General features: G+C 36.9%; 1 protein-coding gene across 6 annotated transcripts in view; it reads left to right on the top strand.

The window, feature by feature from the left end:
* LUC7L2 (LUC7 like 2, pre-mRNA splicing factor) overlaps positions 1–19,281 on the top strand; it is a 72,653-nt gene that overhangs the window by 36,365 nt on the left and 17,007 nt on the right. For all 6 annotated transcript variants that reach the window (XM_070369191.1, XM_070369192.1, XM_005899759.3 and 3 more), the window contains 3 exons: positions 13,134–13,232; positions 16,015–16,125; positions 18,994–19,137. In XM_070369191.1, coding sequence (XP_070225292.1) covers positions 13,134–13,232; positions 16,015–16,125; positions 18,994–19,137 — 354 coding nt within the window. The remainder of the gene's footprint in view (positions 1–13,133; positions 13,233–16,014; positions 16,126–18,993; positions 19,138–19,281) is intronic.

Raw genomic sequence — 19,281 nt, 5'->3', positions numbered from 1 at the left:
CCACATAGTCAAAGCCTTTGGTGTAGTCAATAAGGCAGAAATAGATGTTTTTCTGGAACTGTCTTGCCTTTTCTATGATCCAGTGGATGTTGGCAATTTGATATCTGGTTCCTCTGCCTTTTCTAAATCCAGCTTGAACATCTGGAAGTTCTCACGTTCTGTTGAAGCCTGGCTTGGAGAATATTGAGCATTACTTTGCTAGCATGTGAGATGAGTGCAATTGTGCAATAGTTTGAACATTCTTTGACAGTGTCTTTGGGATTGGAATGAAAACTGACCTTTTCCAGTCTTGTGGCCCCTGCTGAGTCTTCCAAATTTGCTGGCATATTGAGTGCAGCACTTTAACAGCATCATGTTTTAGGACTTGAAATAGCTCAGCTGGAATTCCATCACTTCCACCAGCTTTGTTCATAGTGATGCTTCCTAAGGCCCACTTGTCTTTGGACTCCAGGAGAAATACTTAGGGACAGGGATAAGGTAAAATTTTATCTGCTTCTTTGAAGTGATTGGATGGGAGTATTGGTTGTCAAAATTCCTGAGTCGATTTTATGGTGTCCGCAGTAGGTTCTGGGTTTTATCCAAAATGAAATTTTTATTAATCAGAACTCCTTTACTGCTTCTCTCTTGAGACCTGGTTAAAGTCAGTTCCTTGAATACCTCCAAACCTGAACTTTACAACTGCTGAAGTGTGTTTGATAGTACAAATTTAAAGGAGCCATGAAAGTTTAGAGAAGCATTATAAGAAATAAACCTGCACAAAATTTTCTCAGCCACTAAGTAGAATGTAAATTTCATAGTGAGAGCAGACCTGTTTCCTTCAGTGCTGTATCTAGCATCTAGAATGGTGTCCTTCCCTTGTGTTAACATGAATAATCAATCACCCAGAAGTAGGACATGGAACACGTGTTGTTCAGAGCAAGCTTTAAGTTTCAAAAATTAATTATTGTGGGAAAAAGTGTTACCTTCTAATGGATAAGGAGTGTATCTTGATTTTGGATTACTTACCAAAACATGACAGCAGTGGTTTTACATATATATATGAAAAGTCTGTAGATAATTTAAACTCATAACCTTTTCTCTGGAAAGGGTTTGTTTTGAGACACTTAAGATTTTTAAGCAAGTGTTTGTTTTTTTAATATAAATTTATTTATTTTAATTGGAGGCTAATTACTTTACAATACTATATTGGTTTTGCCATACGTCAACATGAACCCACCACAGGTGTACACGTGTTCCCCATCTTGAACCCTCCTCCCGCCTACCTCCCCGTACCATCCCTCTGGTAAGCAAGTGTTTTTAACATTAGGTTCCCTAGTGATCTAGTGGTTAGGATTTAGCATTCTCACTGCCATGGCCTGGATTCAGTCCCTGGTCAAGGAACTGAGATGTCCCTTAAGCTGTTGTGGCATGGCTAAAATAAAAAAAGAAAAGAAGGAAAGCAAAATAAAACACACGCCTAGATAACTAGCTTGAAATTTTTTCCCCCTAATTTCTATGACCCCCAGTTTCTAGAGCTTCCCAATTTATGAAACTGCCAGATAACCCAGGTTTTTAGCAGAATTGGCTTTTGAGATGTTCTTACATTATCAAACTTGCTGTTTGTATTTTAGTCTCGGTTTCTTAGAAAAATTCCTTTAACAAGCAGTTCTAGAGAATGCCTTACACTAAAAATACATTTGATGCCTAGGAAATCAGAGGCACATTAAGAGCTTCCCAGTGAATAATTTGATCTTTACTGCCACACTTCACAGAGAAGGCAACGGCACCCCACTCCAGTACTCTTGCCTGGAAAATCCTATGGACGAAGGAGCCTGGTAGGCTGCAGTCCATGGGGTCGCTGAGGGTCGGACACGACTGAGCGACTTCACTTTCACTTTTCACTTTTCATGCATTTGAGAAGGAAATGGAAACCCACTCCAGTGTTCTTGCCTGGAGAATCCCAGGGACGGGGGAGCCTGGTGGGCTGCCGTCTACGGGATCGCAGAGAGTCAGACACGACTGAAGTGACTTAGCAGCTTAGCAGCAGCCACACTTCAAAAACCTAGTCCTTTTTATGGCTGACTAATAATATTCCATTGTATGTATGTAGCACAACTTCTTCATCCATTCATCTGTTGATGAACATCTAGGTTGCTTCCAAGTCCTAGGTATTGTAAATAGTGCAGCTCTGAACATTGGGGTACATGTTCTTTTTCAGTTGTGGTTTTCTCAGGGTATGTGCCCAGTAGTGGGATTGCTGGATCATATGATAGTTTTATTCATCGCTTGTTAAGGAAACTGCATACTATTCTCCATAGCGGCTGTATCAGTTTACATTTAGGGAGTTCAATCGTGTACAATGTGACAGGTATAGGAATGGGGAATGGCCGGGGAGGCTCAGGAAGGAAGGGGAGGGGTCATAAATGTACTTGTGTCTGATTCACACTGTTGTATGGCAGAAGCCAGCACAATATTGTAAAGCAGTTATCCTACAATTAAAAAAAAGAAAAACCCAGTCCTGGGGACTTCCCTGGCAGTCCTAGTGGTAAGGAGTTCGCCTTCAAATGCAGGCGGTGTCGGTTCAGTCTCTTGAGCCCAAAAAATGAAAACATGAAACAGAAGTAATGTTGTAACAAATTCAAAAAAGACTTAAAATGGTCCACATTTAAAAAAAGAAACAAATTTGAAACCAAGTCCTGAATATAATTTGGAGTATTATTGACTTGGGATATGAATACCCTGAACTGTTCAGCTTCAGGTGGTTCTGTCCTTTGGAAATAACCTTTTTCTATTGTTCTGAATAATCTTGCAGTCATTCATTTCATGTTCCTAAAACAAGTTAATATACTTTAGGCTTGTGGAAGTAATCTTTTAAAAGGAGACCCTGAGACCATCTCTGGGTCTTGTTCTACTTTAGTGTCTCTAGTTAAGATCAGTCAGCATATTTGTCCATGACACTTGCATTAATGGTTAAATACAAAAGTACATATATGTAAATATATGTGCATCTATTGTGCTCATGTCCAGTCTTTGTAGATCAAATACAAATTAATTTTACTTTTCATTTTTATTCTGTGCTGTTGAATCAGTTTGAGGGAAAAAATCTTTTGAAACTTAAATTTCAGCTATGTAAAAGTAGAGTTGTATACTGAGCTTCATCTCCCCATATTCCAGCTTCATAAGTATTTTACATACAACTACCTTATGTCATTTATAATTACTTAATGTCCTCTTCATCCTTTTGTTTGTTTTTTGAGGTAAATCTTAACATTTTGGACCTGTCATTTAGGATAACTCTTGAAACACTATAAAGTAGCAAAGACCAGTAACTTCCAAGCAAAGAAGAATAAGGTCTGGAAGTCATTGTTCAAGCAGATTGTTTTTAATACCCTGGTACTTGGTCAGTATATTTCACTGTCACATTGGTTTTTCTTTTGGGGGCGGGGCAGGGTGTTTTGTGGGATCTTAGTTCCCCAGGGATTGAACCTGGACCCTCCACAGTTAAGAGTGTGGATCCTAACCACTGAACTGCCAGGTAGTTCCCACACATTGGTTTTTCTGTACAATGGCTCTCAATAAATGTTTATTATTTAAAAACTAGGAATCATCACTCAGTAATCTCTTGAACATTTTAGGTCTTTTTTAGACGTAGGAACAGTTTTAAAAATTGCATTTTAACAAATCTGAATTAGTGTGTTCTCTGAGGCTATTCATTGAGAAAGGTGGGATGGAGTTATAAATGCATTGTTTGGAAGAATCAGACTGTGAACACAAAGCAAACATAGTAATAAATGAAAACTTAAAACATATTTTTATTGTACAGGTAATTAACCGCAGGCATCAAGCAAAATCATAAAATGTCTTATCACTGAAAATGTTTTTTTTTAATGTGATGCATTCTACCTTGATGTGCTGGTGGCAAGGTCAAATGACTTAGTATAATCCTTCCTTATTTAAGGGTAGTTACAAAGGAAACTTTTAAAAACATTTGATGTTTTACTCTGATTTATATTGACTAAAACATCTTGACTATATATTACCCTATAGCCTTTTTGTTGGTCTATAAAGTCAAAAAATATAAGCATATATGTTGATGTGTTTGTATAATGCAATTTTGTAAAATATCTAACTTTAGGTAGATTTTTGTGTGTTCCCTACCCCTTTTGTATTTATTATTACAGTGTTTGGAACAATGAAATTAAGCAGAGGAAGAAATAGAAAAGGGTGAGCAAGAGTATCAGATTAATGAGGGTTAGATGGAAAATATAAAGAAAATTCACAGTAAAAATTAACAGAAAATTCTCTTTCAAGAAATTAATTTTTTTTTTAATATCTGGGAGTGTTGCTGATTGCTGAGATCAGCATTCATTCATTAATTCACTTAACAAATACATATTGAGGACCTGCTCCGTGTCATATGCAAAAATGCTGGAGATAACAAGTATATCGGGGTTTCTCTTTCAGTGATGGGAGCTTACCTTCTAAGGTTCTTTCACAATCAAGTGTGAAAAGAAACACTGTGATTTCAGGAATGTTGCAAGCCCTGTGACAAAAATGCGTGGTTAGATCTGGGATGGTGGGCAAGGGGCTGCTATGACAGGATGACTGGAGAAAACATTTTGATGAGATGACATTTGAAGAGTTCTAAATGTGGGGAAAAGAAGCCAGTTATTCCTGAGAGGAAATAAATTTGGCATATATCGCCTCCACTCAAAAACTTTTGGTCGTTCCCTATTATGTATTTATATATGGTCAAAATTCTGAAAGTCTTCAGTTGGATCTGTCTCTTCTTTGAATAAATAAATCAGTTTGGTCCTCTGTTTGGACCAGACTGATTTTTTCATTGTTGTCTCACTGCTGTCCTTGCCCAGCATGTTCATTATTGCCTATCCGCCTTTCTATGCCTGGAATAACCGTTTCTCTACAAATTTAAATCCTGCCTAGGACACTACATGTGATTTCTCTGAACCCCAGGGGAGCACCTACCCTCCATATTACCGAGTGGTCACTTGTTTTATCTTGTTTATATATATCCTTTCTCTCCTTGATTAGATGGTCTTTGTGAGGCAAGGCCTTCTGTTTTAATCTTATCCCGTTATGTTTGCATATCTAAGATTAGAAATGGATGAGATATTTCCTACTGTATTCATGAAAAAACATTCATTAAGAAATCGTAAACAAAGAGCTTTATTTTTCTTTATCCACTCAGGAAAAAGTGAACTTGGAGGAAGAACATTCAAGTGAGAATGGGCAGTTAACAAGTGGGGAAGTGGTGGAAAAGCAGGAGCTACTTGGTGCGTTCACAGTGGGCCCCATTCCTCTTCATTCGCCACTCATGTTTAGTTTGTTAGTTTTGAGTGCCAGCATTGGAATTAGGATGTTAAAACATCCTAATTAAAACATCCTTCTTAAAACAATCGTGGCATAACTGAAACTCGTGTCCAGGTTTTGTCATTTCAAGACTTCTTCCGAAGTTTTTTCAGCTTTCTCTTGTTCTTAAGCTGGGTCTTAAGGTGGGCACTGAACATGGATGGAAGAGCAAGATTTTATCATTGTGAGGAGGAGGAGGAAGAAAGTGAAGATGTAAAATGTGAAGATGTGAACGTCAAAGTATAGATGATTTGTGTTTTGGAAAATAGCGTTGGCATTGGAACCATGCATGGAATGGTTCAGATGCTAGACTAAGGGTTTGTATTTGCTGTGCTCTCTCCCCTGCTGTCATGGTTTTGTTTTACTTTTTCTTCAGTTGGTATGTATTCCTTTTAGTACTTTACCAATATTGCTGTCCATTCTTAAATTGCTTGCTGTCTGACAAGGATGTTCGTCCACCTAGTAGTGTGGTGTTAATGCTTCTGAAACAGGTTTTATCATGTCATATTCCTGTCCAAGTAGTCCAGCATTCTTCTCTGCCGCAGAGAAAGTTCTGCATGTGTTGATTCACATTCAGAATCTTCCACAGTGTAGTCAGTCTGTAAGTAAATTGTGCTGCAGTCCTGAAGTTCTGGAGAAAAGAGAAGTTCTGAGAGATTAAGTGAATTTCTCACAGTTAAATGGATAATGAGATACGGGATAATGAGAAAATGGGATATTTTCTGAGTTCAGACCAGGTCAGTGCCTGGTCTGTCATATTTTATTTATTACTTTGGCAATATAGTCTTCAAGTAGAAGAGGAAAAGCATAAAACATAGAAGTTTCCCCTTGTTCGTCATACCCCTCTTCCCAGAACTAAACCCTGTTAACAATTTAATGTACATCTTCCACTCTCCTTTCTGTGCATTTACGAGTATGTGTGATGTGTGTGTGTTTTAACAAATAGCATCTTTGAATTTTTCTCACTTGTCTTGGAGAAGTTTCCATATCAGTGGTCTATATTTTTTAAATGCAGATATAATATTTTACAATATAGCCATTCCCTAAGTTACTTATCCAATGACTCTTAATTGCTCTTGTTTTTGGTGTGCAGTATGGCAGTGGAATGCTTGTATATACATCTTTATTTACATTTAATTCAACCATTATCCAAAAATCTAAACAAAATATTCAACCTCACAGCAGTGTCTCTTTAAAAATGGCTAAGTTGTGGGTTATGCAAACCTGATCTGTGTTGGAATTTCAAAAGAACAGTTAAAAAGCACTTAACAGAATCAGCTTTGTTAAATAGTAAAACATAAAATGTTGGGAGGTTGTAAGAGAATTCTGTTACCAAGATCAGGTATAGTTATTTGATCAAGACTTCATGGAAAAAGTGGATTTAGGATGGAGAGGTCAAAATGCAGAACTGAATTTATCCATTTTCCCAATAATCTAAGAATTTAAATGTGCATTAATTAAAACACCAAGAGTAAGTTTGTGGAAAGAATTTATGGAGTAAATTACTTGTTAAATTTAAAAATTTAAAACTCTTCCTGTGGCTTTCATCGTAAATAGTTATTTTAAGTTAAAATAAATGACCAAACATTTTATTTTGTTCAGTTTGAAGCTCAACTATTTCAAAAGAGAAGCAGTAGCAACAGAAAATATCCGTGCACTTAGTGTTCAAAGCACTGTTGCACCATCAGTGATGGAGTCAGGTTCATGCTTAGTCATGGTGTGGTTCTACCATGCTTGGCTCTGGTGGCTTTTTAATTACATTACTAGGGTCATGAAGAGCATTACTATACTTTCCCTTCACTCAGTTTTACAGTGGCAGGTAATTGTTGAGTTTATTTTGGCTTCTTAAATACTCATGTGCACAATATGACGCCAGTGTAAGTGCTTAGTAATGATGTTACAGACTGAAGAAAAAACATGGCTAGTATCCAGAATTGAAAATCTGCCTTTTTACACATACTGTCCTGATAGGTCCCTGAAGAAATAAGCACTGAGGCTATTGGGCTGGGGGGGTGGTGGGGGGGAATTTTCATCATAACTAGGCTCTTTGAGCTCCTACAGCTTTGGCCCCCCAAATCTACTTTGGTGAGCTAGACAAGACTAAAGCTGAAGATGCTTTTAGCCCACCATAGTGAAAAGCCCAAGTAAGTCTTCCTCCTGGAGGAGAGGAGTGCATAGGGAAAAACAGAAGAGTAGCTCAAAACAGTTAAGAAGAAAGGGAGCCTCCAAAAGGATAAAATCCAAGGAGAGGCTAAGAAGACCTTCCCTTTTCAGAGCTCAGACCAATTTTGCCCTAGTCCAATTTTGCATCTTGACCACCCTTGCTTAAGGATAGGACCCTCTGTGCCAAATGTTCTTCTCTGCCCAGTTTTGTTCATTCAGTAAAGGTTAAATATTTCAAGCATTTTGATGTATAGACCCAGATATGTAATGGATAAAGTAGAAAAAAGTCTTTATCCTTGTGGAGCTCACATTTTCCCTTCCATGAGTCCCCCACAAGGCACATATTCCCCCAGCTCTACTCCTTTCACCCAGATTCCAACTTTGCTGTAGTGACATAATTGGATCTTTTTTTAGTGTTCATTGTGTTCTTGATCCACATAGTTGCTTTTGTTTTGATTGGTTGTGTGGTGTGAATTTAAAGATAGACGAGGGCGGGGGGCGGGGGGAGCCTGGAATTCTTGCCAAAGGATAGTATGGGTGGACGACAGATGTTTAGGTTAAGCGCAGTGAGGCAATTAACATGTTTCTGAAAACAGATTGGAAATACAGTTAAGCACAAGGTAAAAATAAGGGAGATTGCTGAAGTAAAGGCATTAGACAGCTGCTTTGAATATCTGCAGTACAGAGCTTTTTTAGATGTGATGGGGAATGATTGTCGACTAAAAATACTAAAAGATAAATTAGCACTGAAATAATTGGAATTAGCATAATAAAGCAGAAGAGGTGTTAGAGCAGAAATCTCTAACCAGATTTCCTAATGAGTGCCCTGAAGAAGGCAGTCTGTGTGCTTCAGTTCCGTCCTCTTTGAAATGGGGATAAAACTAGATCAAATAGTGAGTCACAACACTGTGCATTAAAAACTTCTGGGGGACTTTTACAATTCAGTTTTTGGAGGTTAGGGCTTGGGCCTATTTTCAGAAGCTTCCACTGATAATATTTAAATCCAAGTTCAGATTCAGAACTGCTCCCAAGATCAAAGGCATTTCCAACTCTGACATACTAACATTTGATGAAGTAAGTGTAGCATGAACAACTATAGCTGTGGAAATATGTGTAAATAGGATTGTTGGGATGAGTAATATTAAGATATTATTAAATCAACAGGCTAGTGTAACAGAGGGGAAGAACATTCTTTTGCCATTAACTTCTTTCATTCCTCTTATTTTCCTGCAATTTTTTTAAAGGGTATTAAGTGTTTTTCTAGTTATTTGTTTTGTTTTGTTTTAATAAGCATTGCCTAATAAACAGCTTTGAATTTCCAGACATCTGTAGAAAGTTTCAGTTGCTGTTGCTTCTCACTGGAAATCTCCTTAGTTTGTTAATCCATGGACTAATGATTGAGAGTAAGCATTGGAGCCTGGAAAAATCTCAGCATCCTCAGCATCACAGTGACACTTTAGTAGTCCCCAGCCTTTGGATCGGAGAAGGCAATGGCACCCCACTCCAGTACTCTTGCTTGGAAAATCCCATGGACGGAGAAGCCTGGTGGGCTGCAGTCCATGGGATCGAGAAGAGTCGGAAGCGACTGAGCAACTTCACTTTCACTTTTCACTCTCATGCATTGGAGAATGAGATGGCAACCCACTCCAGTGTTTTTGACTGGAGAATCCCAGGGACAGTGGAGCCTGGTGGGCTGCCGTCTATGGGGTTGCACAGAGTCGGACACGACTGAAGCGACTTAGAAGCAGCAGTAGCAGCAACCTTTGGATACCAAGGACTGGTTTCATGGAAGATAATTTTTCCACAGACTGAATATGAAGGACTGGTTTCAGAGCGATTCTTGTAAGGAGCAACCTAGATCCCTTGCATGTGCAGTTCACAGGCTGGTTCCCACTCCTGTGAGAATCTGATGCCACCTCTGATCTGACAGGAGGTGAAGCTCAGGTGGTAATGCAAGCAATGGGGAGCAGCTGTAAATACAGAAGAAGCTTGGCTTACTCGCCCACTGCTCACTTCCTGATGTGTGGCCTGGTTCTTAACAGGCCATGGACTGGTTCCAGCCTCGGGGTTGGGTTCCAGCCTGCTTTAAACCATTAGTGTGATGACTTTTATAATGGTGGTGAATAGTCCTTATTATTTCCCAAAGGATAACTTTGAGGACATTGTCTATTTATATTTTCCCATTCATTCCTTTACATAATTAAGAACCAAGGTAATACAGTTTTGAGAACCTTTTTTTTTTTTTTTTTTTTTCCAAAGATAGTCATAAAATCTCAGAGTTGGAAGAAAGACTAACAGTTACCTGATGTTCGAATTCTTTATTGAGTACCCCAAAGAAGTAGTTGTCTAAACAGTATTTGAATCTCTGTTACCTGGAAACTCAAGTAACTGCCAAGAAAGCTTGTCCATCTTTTGAATAGCATTAGATTAGAATGTATTATGTTAAGATGACCAAAGTGTCTCTGGAGTCCCTTGGGGCCATAATACAATCTTTGTCTGATTCCATCTTAAAAAGTTCTTCAGTTGACTTTTCACATCTTAATTCTCCAGTTTAGTTACATCTGTTCTCTGGCTATTTTGTAAAGCTTTGTTTTGAGACACTGATTTATTCATATCACTTTTGAAATGTGTTAGCACACAGAATGTGTGTTTTGGAAGAGAGGGACTTGCTTTTAAACCAGCTTTCAGTAACCGTATTCTCACTTGCTCATATTATATCCTATAAATTACTATTGTATCACTTAACTTAATCTCAGTCATGCCACCCTGTAACCCTTACTCTTGACTAGCAAGTTTTTCAGTTTGTCTGATTTTTTTCCTTATATTTAGTTATTTATAAATTTCATTTTTTGATGTAACTGTGAAAGTGAAAATATTAGTCATTTAGTCATTTCCGACTCTTTGTGACCCCATGGATTGTGTGTAGCCCACCAGGCTCCTCTTTGTCCATGAAATTCTCCAGGCAAGAATACTGGAGTGGTTTGCTGTTTCCTTTTCCAGGGGATTTTCCTGACCCCAGGGGTCGAACCTGGGTCTTCTGCATTGCAGGCAGAGATTCTTTACTAACTGAGCCACCAGGAAAGTCCTTTAGAACTTTGCACTTATTTCTTCATATTAAATTTAATCTGGTATATCAGTATTTTTGAATCTTAATCCAGTAAATTCACTATCCTTTTTCGCTTGGGATATTGCACAGAATTGTTGATCATATCCTTCTATATGTCCAGGTGGTTGCAAAAATGTTAAATAGGCAGAGTCATTTTTAGGTAATATATACAGAGGTAAGACCCAGACCTGTGTGCTATAGATACGTTAGTCCTGTTCCTTGCTTCTAGAAACTTCCCTCTTGAGTTACACTTGTATATATTTTCTTAAAGATCTGCTTTCTAAATCTGTAAAACTGAAAGACTCTCTTCTTAGCTTTCCCTAAGGTTAGTCTGCTTCCTCTCACTTTTCTAGATCCAGTTGGAATGTAGCCTCATCAGAAAGGGCTTCTCTGACAACCTTATCCCAAGTAGCTTCCCCTAGTAATAGGAATGTTACTGTTTTGCTAGATCACTTAACATTGTTCAGAGATACAAATATGGTTTATTATTAACTTCTCCTCTTCTAGAATGTCAGCTCCGTGAGGTCAGAGACCAATATCTTTGTCATTTAGTGCTATGTCCCTTGCACCTAACATAGTGCTTGGCACAAGTTGGGGACTCAGTTGAAGGAATAATTTTACTGCTGCAATGTTTTTTTGTAGTTTTACTTTATATATATTTGTGTAATAAATACAAAAGGAACATTTAGCTTTTTGAATTACTGTATTCCCTTTTACCACCCTTATAGAGATTCTGTCACATTTCAGTGATGGGATATCATAACTCCAATTGGAAAATCTGCTTTGCTCTGATCACCTTTCAGTTCAGTTCAGTAGCTCAGTCCTGTCCGACTCTTTGCAACCCCATGAATTGCAGCACGCCAGGCTTCCCTGTCCATCACCAACTCCCGGAGTTCACCCAAACTCATGTGCATCGAGTTGGTAATGCCATCCAGCCGTCTCATCCTCTGTCGTCCCCTTCTCCTCCTGCCCCCAATCCCTCCCAGCATCAGGGTCTTTTCCAATGAGTCAACTCTTCGCATGAGGTGGCCAAAGTACTAGAGTTTCAGCCTCAGCATCAGTCCTTCCAATGAACACCCAGGACTGGTCTCCTTTAGGATGGACTTGTTGGATCTCCTTGCAGTCCAAGGGACTCTCAAGAGTCTTCTCCAACACCACAGTTCAAAAGCACCAATTCTTCGGCGCTCAGTTTTCTTCACAGTCCAACTGTCACATCCGTACATGACCACTGGAAAAACCATAGCCTTGACTAGACGGACATTTGTTGGAAAAGTAATGTCCCTGCTTTTGAATATGCTATCTAGTTTGGTCATAACTTTCCTTCCAAGGAGTAAGCGTCTTTTAATTTCATGGCTGAAATCACCATCTGTAGTGATTTTGGAGCCCCAAAAAATGAAGTCTGCCACTGTTTCCACTGTTTCCCCATCTATTTGCCATGAAGTGATGGGACCAGATGCCATGATCACCTTTAATCACATCTAATTATCTTTACAGCGAGCCCATTTTTTTTTTACATAATATGCTTCTAAAAGAATTTCATGAAAGATCTTATCAGTTGTCCAGATACATGTAAAAATGGACAGATTTTTAGAGATTTTTGTCTCAGATACGAGGAAATCTTCTAATTGGGTGAAAAAGTAAAACCATTAGACTCCAGTCCTGTTGACTGGGGACTCTGTGACTCTGTGGACTCTAGCCCTCCAGGCTCCTCTGTTCATGGGGTTTTCTAGACAAGAATACTGGAATGGATAGCCATTCTCTTCTAAGGGATCTTCCCGATCCAGGGATTGAACCTTGGTCTCCTATATTGCAGGCACGTTCTTTACTGTCTGAGCCACCAGGAAAGGTAAATAATGTCGAATTGGAATTCCCATAGAAGGTTCCTACTAGATTCCTTATTGAAATAAATACTTAACTTGGTATAAATAAATACCAAGTAGGTATTTATTTTCCTGACATATGCTAATCATAGTGGGGCTAGATACTTACTCTGTCAAATTGTTATGGGTTTTAATAAAGTACCTCTTTACTAGTTCACCTGGAGTCTTGTCTGGAATCCATATCAAGATTACCAGTCTGTTGTTTGAGGACTTCATCTTTATTTGAAAGTTAGAATGTTATTCATAAAATATTGAGTATAATTCAGCAGTTTGGTTTACACGTTCTGCTAGTTTGATTTTAAATTTATCTTTTTTTGTCTTAAACAACCAACTGAAATGTCTTGAGGTAGAAGTGAGAAGCTTTTTTCAGTTTCTGACAGGCTTTTCCTTTTCTATTTGTTCTTAAGTACAAAAGTAATCATCTTTCCCATCTGTTGGTAGATAGAATTCATTTGGGTTTTTTCTGGCACCTAGTTTTATAGTTGTCTATGAAAGTTTGCATGATTCGAAAAATCCATAAATAAAGAAGCATCTGTATGACTCAATAATTATTCTGAAGAGAACTGTGATTGTTAATGAATTTTTGAAAAAAGTGTTTTCTGTTTTAATAATATGTGTCTTTTTTCCTCCTCCAGAGAATGGATCTTGGAGAATGTCTGAAAGTCCATGACCTGGCTTTAAGAGCAGATTATGAAATCGCATCCAAAGAACAAGATTTTTTCTTTGAACTTGATGTATGTGATTTTGTTTTAACAAGTTGGATTACCTTTTGCAGTAAAATATTTTGAATATAGATTGATATTTCTTAATGGAAAAGCCTCTTAGAAAAATCATCTTATTTTTGTGGTTAATATGAAGGATGGTTTAAGGGAAGTCCACCAAGAGTCAGACACACAGCTGAGTGACTAACACACACAACACACACATGAAGGGCAATACTAAACTAGTAGGATTATGTACTTTCCTAACGATAATTTTGAAAAATATGAGATGAAACTGCATATTTTAAGAAAGTGTGTGAAAGTTGTGTAATTCATACATTGATTTGAAAATTAAGGATGTTCTTCCCAATTAGGTATTTGTGATTAAGAAAATAACCATTTTAAATGTAGACAACTTAAAAAAAAATGTAAACAACTAATTTCTAGTGTATATAAAACCCTTTAATAATTAACTGAATTTTTATATTCATACTTGCTTTTGTATCTATAAGTATACGTGTAAAGAGAGGGAAGATATTAAGGGCAGTGTTTTTATTTTTTTTTTTTTTTTTAATGTGCTTAAGAGAAGAAATATTAGAGGAAATAGAAGATGCTATATAGGTATCTAAAAGGCTCAAACTTGTTATACAAACATGAGAGTAGTCGTGACTTTTTTTAAAGTAGAAGACATACTAATCAGCATTATATAAAACATACTGATGACCATAAACCTTATGGTATATTTTATCAGTGAGGTAACAGATGGTTTATTTGGTTTGGGAGAAAAGTAGTAAATAGCCACCTCCCCTCCCCTGCCCCCCATTTACTTCTTTGAACTTCCAAGAATTTCTGCTAATGGAAATGAAGTCATCTATGTAAACATAATTTTAATATGGGGCTGGAGCAGTTGGGGAAATGCCTTAAGTGAATTTGTTATGATTTAACGTACACTGGGCATAAAATACTGCAGAAATTCACCAACATCTAGATGTATGGGTGTGGGGTTTTCAATCTTATACTCCCACAAGTATGTTTGAAACTATTTCCCATATGCCATATAGTGTGTTGGTCACGATTTCCTTGCAGCTTTAATAAATGAAATGGACTATAAGTACAATTTTAATTTGCATTTCTTATTATAAGTAAGTTTGAAAATTTTTCATGTATTTAAGATCTATTTATATATCCTTTTCAGTGAACTTTCAGTGTACATCATTTTGTGTGTATGTGTGGGGGGTGCTATTTACTAATTTCAGATACGTGTGTGTGTGTGTGTGTGTTTTAATTTTTGCCATGTGGCATATGGGATCTTAGCTCCCCAACCAGGGATCAAACTCACACCCTTTGTAGTGGAAGCAGGGAGTCTTAGCCATCAGACTACCAGGAAAGTCCTGGATGTTAGTATTTTTCTACTTGATTTGTACTAAATAGCACCTTACATATAATGAAAATTAGTCCCTTATCTCAGATAATATGTTGTGGTTTTTTTTCTATTTCTTTTTTGGAAGTTGTGAGTTTTGCAAAATATTTGTGTAGTTGTGTCGTTTATTAACTGTTAAAAATCTGTTAAATTAAGTCAAAAGGCCTTCCCTGTCCTGCTGTGATAAGAATTCTGTTTCATTATTTCTTCTGGTATTTTTATGGCTTTGTTTTATGTATTTGAATCTGTGAATTAAATTTATTCTGTTACAAGGAATTGAGGTATAGGTCTCACTTTCTACATAGCTGCTTAGTTGACCCAACACTATTGATTAGTTCCATCATTTTTTAAAAATAAAATTTAAGTTAATTAAGAGTTAAATAACTATTTCTTTTTCATCACAGATAAAAGGTTTTACATTTTCATGAAATTCATGGGTTAAATAACCATTTTTAGAATTTTATGTGTGTCTAATAAATTTATATTTTTAAACATTGAAGTTTTGAATTAGCTGTATTTCTGTACAGTAAGATATGAAAGTCTAAATTGGTTGGGTTGGGAATACATCTTTAAAGCTTAGTTTTATATGAACTGTGATTTATTTATAGACATACTAACATATGCCTGATAAACATCTATGTAAATACTGATGTAGATTTTTACAAAATTCTCAGTGGTTTATTCTTTGAGAAAAGAGCAATTGTTCCTGATGGTAACATTTTCATTGTGGAAAATTTGAAGGACACAGAAAAACAGATTACTAAAAATTATCCATATATTCAGAAATTGTTAATATCTAACGTATGCTTGTCAATTTTTCTACTGTTTTTTTATTTTACAAAATTGGGCTCGTACTGCATATACCATTTTGTAACTTTATTTACAAATGAAGCATGAGCATTTTCTTAGGTCCTTACGTGTTCTACTAACACCTTTTTTAAATGACTGAAGATTAAGTTCTCTACATGTTACCTGGATATTTCCCCATTTAACACTGTGAAGAACATTTTTGAATATTAATTTCTCCATATACCTCTGATTACTTTCTTAAAATGGATTCCTAGAAGTAAAAGTTACTAAGTCAGGGCATATTGTTAAGGCTTTTGATAAAGATTACCATATTGCCTTTTTATTGAGCCTGCACTGGTTTGTGATTCCTTCAGCAAAGTGTGAGAGTGGCGGTTTCCTTACAGCCTTACATTTTCTGGGAATTTTTATGTTTGTTCTTTGTAGATTTGATAGATGATGATAGTGGTTTTCAATTTGTAGTTGAACTCACTTTTTTTTTTTATTCCCATAGTAGCATTTAAAATAATAAAGTATACTTTTTGAGTAAAGATATTTACAGATACAGTTGATTTTTCTTACAGTAATTGTCTTAATTAAACTTTGTAGGCTATGGATCATCTGCAGTCATTCATTGCAGATTGTGATCGAAGAACAGAAGTGGCTAAGAAAAGATTAGCAGAAACTCAAGAAGAAATTAGTGCTGAAGTTGCAGCGAAGGTAAGATGTTCAATTATTTCATTAATACAAAGTAGTTTTACCTTACTATACTTTGAGGTATACTTTTTATGACTTTTTATTTTTTAATAATTATATTTATAGGAGGCCTGGTGTGCTGCAATTCATGGGGTTGCAAAGAGTCGGACACGACTGAGCGACTGATCTGATCTGATTTATAGGAGATTGCAGAGACATATGTAGAGATTTTGCATACTCTTCCTCTAGTCCTCCCCTATGTTAACATCTTACATAATTAATAGTGTCAAAGCCATGAAGTTGATAACTGGGCCAGTCCTTACATTTTATTCACATTTCATTAGTTGTGCATGTGTGTGCAGCTGTATGCAATTTCGTCACATGTGTAACGGTTAACTACCACTGTAATTGAGATACTTAACTGTAGCATCACCACAATACTCCCTCATATTACCCCTTTATAGCCACATTCGTTCCTGTATCTCTCTAGGCCCTGGGTACCACTAATCTATTTTCCATCTCTGTAATTATTTTATTGAATATTGCATAAATGGCATCATGCAGGTTGTATCCTTTTGAGATTGGCTTTTTATAGTCAGTACAACGTCCTTCAGTTTCATACAAGTTGTGTGTATCAGTACCTCATTCTTAGGCAAAAATGTTTTGTTGTGAACTTATGCATAAAGTAGAGAGAAAAGTACAGTGGATCCCAATGAATTCAAAGGCATCAGTCTTCTGCTATTTCATTATTTGAAAAGCAAATTGTAGATGTCATATCATTTCACCTTTAAAACATAACCACAAAATTACATTCATAAAGGTAACAAATTTTTAATATCATCCAATACCCAGAATGAATTCATTTTCCTATGTAGAGTTGGTGTGTTAAATCAGAGTTCCGAAGTCCACATATTGACTTTAGCTGATTTGATGATTCACTGCTTTATAATGTTGTGTACCATTCAGTGTAGTCTGGCACATTTTATGAAAATGCAGAATGGAGACAAAGTTATCCAATAGAGTTTAGGTAACGTCATTAAATGTAGTGCTCAGATATGTGTATACAAAGTGAAATGGATCCCTTGTCTGAGGAGAGGATTATGTATAACCAACTTTTTTCTGGAAAGTTTTCTTAATATGGGGACTATAAAGATAGGTGTCCTAAAGTACATGGGATTTCATATCTCCTGGTAGGAAGAGATCCATAGCAGTTGGCTAGACCCCAGCTATATTGGTTTATAAAGCTTTGTATTAGTTACCCATCACTACAAAAATGCTGACAGGTTACCTCAAAACTTAAAACATTAAGAATTTATTTAGCTCATGAGTCTGTAATCAGTAACTTAAGCTGAAATTGACTAGGCAGTTACTCCTCTAAGCTGGGCTCACTCATGTCTTCTAGTCAGCTGGAGGCCAGAAGTCTGGCCTGAACATATTCTCATGGTGGTAGCAGAGGTGCAATAGTATCAAGCCCCATCGTACAAGCAGTTTTTAAGCATTCCCTTATGTCATATTTGCTACCATCCTGTTAACCAAAGCCAGTTAGTTACATGGCCAAGTTCAGAGTCAGCGTATGATGGTGTTCACATAGCAAAGGGCACAGGTGCAGGAGGGTGAAGAGCTTTGGTCACTAATGCAGTCTTTCTGTGGCAGATACTTGAGGAAAATACCATTTTGTTAAAGTAGGACAATAGTGATAATACAATTGGAAATTTCTTTGAGGGACAAATATCTTGGATTGAGGGAAATTTAAGGAGTAAAGATTATTGGCACACTACTTTGTTGGGATTGGATGTCAATATCAAATCAAAACCTTTTTTGCTAATTGGCCATATAGGCTGAATACTTACTTTCTAGCCAGAATAAAGACTGTCATGTGCCATTAAAACAATAGGAATGAACTAGATACCCATAACGGTGGTGATGAGGTGGTATATCAGAAGACAAGGAAAGAAATAATCCCAATGGAAAGGGATGGACCATGGGAGAAAGGTGCCATGCTGGTATACTGAATATTAGTAATATGCCACATGCATATACAAGGCACATTTTCTCATCTCTCACAACCTTGAGAGATAGGTATTATCCCTACTTCTCAGATGAGGAAGTAGATTCGGGTGTGGTAATCTGGCCACAATTACATAGCTGTTAATTGGTTTGGCCATAAACCAGATAGATATGTTGGACTTTAAAGCCATATCTTCACTTTAAAGAATATCCCCCAATTCATTTCTTTTACTCATATTTGAGCGTATCTTAGGCATTGGAAATACAAAAATGGCATACAGAGTAATGTGATACAGATAAAATTGTCATAGAAGATACAAAGATGGCACAAAGGAGTGTATGATGCTCTCTGCTTAAGTGTCTTAAGTGAGGGTGAGGTGTGACTATTGATTGTTCACATAATAGACTGTTCAGTTGGATCTTACTGAAAGGATAGACACGCATGAGGCAGGTAAAGGAGATAATGGACGACATCCTAGCAAGAGAGAGCAGTATGTGGAAAGTCAGAGAGGAAGAAAACAACAGGGTGAGTTTGGGAAACATAACAGATTTGTTGTGAAGTCAGAGAACAGAAAGAGATGGTTTGGAAAGGTACAGAGTTCCAGAATGTGGAAGAAAATGTATTTTATACTTGGAATACACTGCCAAAGCAGAGGTTAAAAAGCAGTAGTTATATTGAGATCAGTTGTCTCCCTGAACTCACAAGTAAAGGCAGGCAGGCTCAAAATACTCTAATGTCCACCAATTCATTTATGATATGCTCAGAAAAGCATTAGTTATATTGCCTTAGATAGCTCAAACGTCTTTTCTGAACACTTACGAAATATTTTGAACTTTAGTACGTGCTGATTTTTATTCATGATCATCTTTTCTGTTTCTTTCTAGGCAGAACGTGTTCATGAGTTAAATGAAGAAATTGGCAAATTGTTGGCCAAGGTGGAGCAGCTAGGAGCTGAAGGAAATGTGGAGGAATCCCAGAAAGTAATGGATGAAGTGGAAAAAGCACGGGCAAAAAAAAGAGAAGCAGAGGTAGTTTATAGTTACAGTTTCTAGAGCCTTAGCATCTGTACTTCCAAAAGAACATATATTTGATCAGAAGTTACTGAAAAGTTAAAGGAAATTTAAACCAGTTTAAAAATAAATATCTAGTTTATGTCGTGCCAATGGGTTATA

Source organism: Bos mutus, chromosome 4 (genome assembly GCF_027580195.1).
Source record: "Bos mutus isolate GX-2022 chromosome 4, NWIPB_WYAK_1.1, whole genome shotgun sequence".
NCBI lineage: Eukaryota > Metazoa > Chordata > Mammalia > Artiodactyla > Bovidae > Bos > Bos mutus.
This window is presented reverse-complemented; position numbering and strand designations above follow the sequence as displayed.